The sequence below is a fragment of the Hemiscyllium ocellatum genome, chromosome 18 (genome assembly GCF_020745735.1).
Source record: "Hemiscyllium ocellatum isolate sHemOce1 chromosome 18, sHemOce1.pat.X.cur, whole genome shotgun sequence".
Lineage (NCBI taxonomy): Eukaryota > Metazoa > Chordata > Chondrichthyes > Orectolobiformes > Hemiscylliidae > Hemiscyllium > Hemiscyllium ocellatum.
In genome coordinates, this window is record NC_083418.1 from 41673117 (window position 1) to 41679728 (window position 6612).

At 37.7% G+C, this 6612-nt stretch overlaps 1 protein-coding gene across 1 annotated transcript in view; it reads left to right on the forward strand.

Moving 5' to 3' along the window:
* Positions 1-1776, forward strand: part of sbf2 (SET binding factor 2) — a 551470-nt gene extending 549694 nt beyond the window's left edge. Inside the window, exon 42 of the mRNA XM_060838903.1 lies at positions 470-1776. Coding sequence (XP_060694886.1) covers positions 470-568 — 99 coding nt within the window. The 3' untranslated portion in view covers positions 569-1776. The remainder of the gene's footprint in view (positions 1-469) is intronic.
* The last annotated feature ends 4836 nt before the right edge of the window (positions 1777-6612 follow it).

A 6612-nucleotide genomic window follows, 5' to 3' on the forward strand; every position in this document is an offset into this window, starting at 1 on the left:
GAATGGCATTAAAATTGTATAACTATTGTATCTACTCTTGGAAAAAAAAATAAGAATCCGATAATTTAATTTCAGTATGTTCTTATTGAATTAAGTAGCAAAGTTCACAACAGGAACTGTGAACATAAATAATGTATAAGAGAAATGTAAGTTTCCTACTCTGGGATGTCATAAAAGTCCTGACCTATTAATTTATATTCGCATGGATCCTAACCATCTGTACAATTCTTGTTTTATTCCTTGTTTTAACAAGTTCCAGTTAAGGATTGGATACATAAACTTAAAATGTAGCTTGTGACATATTTCTGTAGTTTCTTTTTCATATGCTTAGCACATTTGTACTTTATGATGTGATGTCTTGGAGAATATGCAATTCCAAAAGACATAAACACATTTGGTAAAGAAATTGCATTGTTTTTCTATATATAAAATTTTAAATTGAATGACTTTTTTTTTCCTTTTAACGCAGTTGAAGACAAGTAGACGTGTTTATAACTTCTGTGCACAAGATGTACAGATTGCTCAACAGTGGATGGATAAGATCCAGAACTGCATTTCAGATGCCTAATAAGATGTATTTTAAAAAGACCAGGTGGGATTCCACCAGTCACGAGATTAAATCTCAGCGCCACTGAAATAAATAAACAAGATAATAAAGGTGTTAAAGGATTATATCAGTCAAACAGGTGAAAACCACGGAATGTTCAACAGAAGAATCTGGCAAGCAGCTTCAGCAAAAGAAACTGGTTCTGATATCTTAACACATCCCATTGCGCTTTAACAATGTGAAATGTAAACTTCAGCCACTAAAGTCTTTAATATACTGTAATATAGTCATGGATCCATTGCTTTGATGGTCTTGCTTGCAGTTTTCAATCATTGACGTCTAGAACCACTGTAGATAGCATGAATTTAAAACTGTCCAAATAACTTGTAAATAACGTTTATATTGTATTTTACTGCACATTAGTACCTAAAGCAAAAACAAAATCTGTCACAGCAGTACTCAAGTCTGCAAACGACATTGGAATGTTTGCACTCGTGTGAAACAGAAATTAGAGTGCAATAACATTCAAATGGCCATTCATAATCAAGACCTGTTCTGTTTATGTCAGTTTTGTAGAATATGTATATAAACAGACAAATGTTTTTTCAGCTTATCTTGATATTTAAAGAGGTTTTGCACACTAAAAATGAGTAACCTTTTTTAATTTTTTTTACTGTTGATATTTTTTTTTAAAAATAGTTTTGAAGGCTTTGTGTTATTGCTCTACTGAAAACTTTATTCCACATTTTAACAATTCCCAGCTATAAACTGGAGACTTTTATAAATTTTATGTAGCTTGTGACAAGTTTCTGTGGAGTCCATGCAGCATGTTTATTACCTTTGTACTTTTCAAAGAATTGTATATATGGCTTAATTTGATTATATATGTCTCTTCCCGGAATTGCTGGATATTCATAAATCTAATTTTAACCACTTAATGTTTTATGGAGCACTCAAAAAAATCTATTAAGTTCATGTACTAAGTCATATGAGATCAAAAGAATTATCTTGCACAGCTAAGGTAAAACAACAGGTGTGCCATTTCACTATGAGGCATACGTCTACTAAAATAGTCTATAATTTCATGTTAGCGTGAATGGATTGTCAGAAAAGTTTTCACCATTCCAATAATATGACTTTGCTAATGATCTTCAAACAATAGATTCAATTTGCACATAACCTTGTTTTAATTTGTCAAGTTTGTATATACCGTTCATCTACTTTGTAAAATACTGATATTGTCTAGTTCTTCGTTGAATTAAAAGCAACATCACTAATTTTTTTCAATCAGTTTTATGTAAATTTATTTGTGATATTGAATTTTATGACTTGCTTACACTAAAGAGTTTGTAAAACAACTTGATGAAATGAAAATTATTTAAATTTAGCAAAGGATTAAGAAAAGTCAATTGATCTTAGTCTTGAAAATGTCAGGGATAAGTTTTTGGAGAGAGATATTTCCAAATTTCCACTTCCCATTTGTGTGGAAGAAGTTCTCCTTTTGTTCAACTCCTAAATGCTTTGATAAGGTGCCATCCCTTCATCTGCTTCCACTCTGTTGAATTCCTTTGTCACTTCAAGTATTTCCTCGATCTTTTTTAAATAGAGGGAATTCAGGTCAAATATATGCAACCTCCTCTCCGTGATGTAGCCCTTTAAACACATCATTCTATAACGAGCCTAAGAATCTGTATCAAAACCTGAATACTACAAATAATATCTGATCAAAAATGTGACTATGAAATTAGTTAAGAAACAGAAAGCAGAGAATACTAGCAAATAATTGAGTATTTCCCTCCAGTCTGGAAACCAGCGATGTCATAGAGATGTAGAGCACGGAAACAGACCCTTCGGTCCAACTCATCCATGCCGACCAGATATCCCAACCCAACCCAATCAACACCCGGCCTATATCCCTCCACACCCTTCCTATTCATAAACCAATCCAGATGCCTTTTAAATGTTGCGATTGTACTAGCCTCCACCACTTCTTCTGGCAGCTCATTCATACACATACCACCCTCTGAGTGAAAAACGTTGCCTCTTAGGTCTCTTTTATATCTTTCTCCTCTCACCCTTAACCTATGCCCTCTAGTTCTGGACTCCCCCACTGCAAGGAAAAGACTTTGTCTATTTATCCTATCCATGCCCGTCATGATTTTGTAAACCTCTATAAGGTCACCCCTCAGCCTCCAACGCTTCAGGGAAAACAACCCTAGCCTATTCAAGATCTCCGTATAGCTCAAATCCACCAACCCTAGCAACATCCTTTTAAGTCTTTTCTGAATCCTTTCAAGTTTCACATCATCTTTCCGATAGGATGGAGACCAGAATTGCACGCAATATTCCAACAGTGGCCTATCCAATGTCCTGTACTCCATACTCTGACCAATAAAGGAAAGTGTACCAAACGCTTTCTTCACTATCCTATCTACCTGCGGCTGCACTTTCAAAGAGCCATGAACCTACACTCCAAGGTCTCTTTGTTCAGCAACACTCCCGAGGACCTTACCGTTAAGTGTATAAGTCCTGCTAAGACTTGCTTTCCCAAAATGCAGCACCTCGTATTTATCTGAATTAAACTCCATCTGTCACTTCTCAGCCCATTGGTCCATCTGATCACGATCTTGTTGTAATCTGAGGTAACCTTCTTCGTTATCCATGATACTTCCAATTTTGGTGTCATCTGCAAACTTACTAATTATACCTCTTGTGCTCACATCCAAATCATTTATAAAAATGATGAAAAGTAGTGGATCCTTGTGGTACTCCTCTGTTTTTCAGACTGGAAGCCTGTGACCAATGTGTCTTCCATTTATCAGTGCTTTTACTATAGTTAGGTACCTTTTCAGTTTGCATGTGACTGAACAGTGGGGTTGCCTCCAGGAAAGCATGGGACAGTGAAATGGACAAGGACAGGATGGATTTTATTGCACAGAAGTATGATGTCATGCATTTTGACAGTTTGAATGTGGAAGAAACAATATAAACAGTGTAATTTTAAGGGGGTAACAGGCCAAAGGTTTTTAAAATGCTTTGTTTTATAATAGAGACATAAAGAGCCCAATAAATAAGTTATAGAAACATTTGTTAAACACCATTTAGCCCTCCAGTTGAAGTATTCAGAGAATGAAAGCAGAGATGAAATTAAGTACTTGTTATGAGAAGAAATTAGAACAAATATTCCAATACCAGACACAAAATACTTGCCATCATCTGCCTTAATTTTGCTCCTTCCTTGTCCAATCCATATTAAAATAGCCTCTCCTCACAGTTACACCCTTAAGCTGAATGTATACTCACTTCAGTTGTATTTGGATCTAAAAGGGTTAATTATGTTGGGTGTCAAAGCACCAGCTACTAATAATTGTATGATGTGGACTTGTGGACAGAACAGCTCGGAATCACATTAGAACAAATGTTTGGTTTGCGTCAACGTTTCTAATAATGTCAAGTAATCTGTAACCACTTGCTAACATGCAATAAACTATTCTTTGGTTTCTTGCAGTTAGGTCAGAAAATGGTTTTCCTCTTCTGTATTAGTCCAAGTAGCCCTGAAGTTTCCTACACTTTGCTGTCAGTATGGTTCTTCATGAACAATAGCTTATACAGGATAATGAGCTGACCTGCCCAGACATTTTTGATAGGCAACTATAACAATTTGGAAATAGTGAGGATTGCAGATGCTGGAGAGTCAGAGTGGATAAAGAGTTGTGCTGGAAAAAGCAAACAGGTCAAGCAGCATCAGAGGTGAAGCGGAGTCGATGTTTCAGGTTGGAACCTTTCATCATGACTGGGGGAAGGGAATGGGGCTAAGGGGAAGTGGGTGGGCTGACAATAGGTGGATGCAAGTAGGAAGTGGCTATGATTGGTCAATGGGAGGGGTGGAACAGATAGGTGGGAAGGAAAGTGAACAGGTAGGGTCAGTTTAAGGAGGTAGGGTGGAAAGGGAGGGCTGGGTCTGGGATGAGGTGGGGACATGGGGAGATTTGGAAGCTGGTGAATTCTATGACAAGGCTATATGATTGCAAGCTCCCCAGGCAGAAAGTCTTCCTCCAGTTTGCATTTGGCCTTGTGTTGACAGTGGAGGAGGCCTAGGATGGACATGTTGTCAGGACAGTGTGAAGAGGAGTTGAAACGGATGGCAACTGGAAGGTGGGGTTGATGGGAGTGTACAGACCATATATGTTCCTTGAACAGCTCCATGAGTTTGCACAAGGTGTCTCTGATGCAGAGGAGACCACATCAGGAGAAATGGAGGAAACACACATGCTGGACTTAGAATGATTCTTTGGGGCCTTGGATGGAGGTGAGCAGATAGGTTTTGAGTCTCCTGCAGTGGCAGGGGGAGGTTCTGGGTGTAGAGGGGTTGGTGGGGAGTGTGAAACTAATGAGGTAGTCATGGAGAGAACGATCACTGCAAAACGTGGATACGGACGGGGAGGGAAATATTGTTTTTGTGGTGGGATCTCGCTGCAGATGGTGGAAGTGGAGGAGGGTGATGAGTTGGACTTGGAGATTAGTGGGTTGGAATGTGACGACCAGGGGTTTCTAACCTTGTTGTGGTTGGGGGCAGAGGTGAGATTGAAAAATATGATGTAGTTGAGGACATTGTTGAAAGGGGGAAACTTAGTCCTTGAAGTAGGAGGACATCTGAGATGTCCTGGAGTGGAATTGCTCATCCTTGGAGCAGATATGCAGAGGCAAAGGAATTTGGAGTATGGGATCACGCTTTTGCTTAAGGGGAGTGTAGTCAAAGTAGCTGTGGGAGTCAGTGGATTTGTAACAAATGTTGGTGCTGATTTGCTTGCCAGAAAAAGAGACAGAATTTGATTTGACTGCATTTGTAACACATGGTGAGCAAAAGTGTGGTCAGCTTAAACTCACCTGCTCATACAACAGCAGAGAGCTGATTATTTAAGATTCTTACAGAAGAAATCCCTGCAGCATTTCTTAAGAAAGACAAATACTCCAGGGAATGGTAAAAGTTTTTGACAGACAGACAAACAGGAAAGTTATCAACTCTCTGAAGAAGGAGTAATATTAACTCCAAAGCAGATACAATCTGCATAACATGATATCAGTCTGGAGAAGTAGTCTTAATTCAGAGTTTAGTGTGAGTGAACAGACATTGAGGGTTCTGTAAGTAAAGGGTCAAAGTTTGGACCTGGGGAAACTTTAAAATGGTGCAGTAAGCCCGGTAAGATAAGCTGGTTAGAGTTAGGTTTTTTTTAAAAAAAAGTAGCCATCCAGATACAACATAAATACAAATTTGAGGTCACAGATGCTGTGAAACCAGACATCAAAGTGATTGGTATTGGACAGATTAACAGATCTGGTCTAGTGGGGACAAAGTTTGGGAGATTTTATTTAGGCTGTGGAAAAGGCAGAGGATCATTCGTAAGAGCCACAATAAAGATAGTCATTCAATAAAACTGTGATTGAAGGAAGAATTGTTTATTAAAGGTATAAAGAACAGGATTCAAGATGAAAACAAAGTAAAACACATAAAATAAACAATGCCTGTGAAGGGTGGGAATCCCCCCAAGTTAACTACAGAAGGCAGGAAAATCCTGTAGGACAGCAGTAAAGAGCAGCAAAACTATTATTACTGCAAAGTAAAATATATAATCATATCCAGAAGACATGGCACCAGAAATAATATTTCCAGGAAACTTAAGTTTGGAAATTAGCCAAACAGAACATAAAACTTTACATCTTGCAGAAAACAATTTCTGAGATGCAGAATAGTTTCCCAAGTTACATGCTAAACTAGATTCTGACCAAATAAATAAGCAACATTTATTAAGAGGTATTGAAAGTGTTTAAAAATTTCTTGAAAGAGCATGATTTCATAATACTTCATCATGTAATAAAATCCATTGATTATTTAATTAGAAATCTCTACAGATTAGTGGAGCAATATGATGGTAGTAACTTGTAGCTAGAATTCATAAAAGACAGTGCTGTAAGAATTGCTGATGAATCTTCGCCAGATTTATTACAGGTCAAAGGAGACCTGAATCCAGAGAAAACCATTCAATTAATGAGTGAATCCAGTGTCC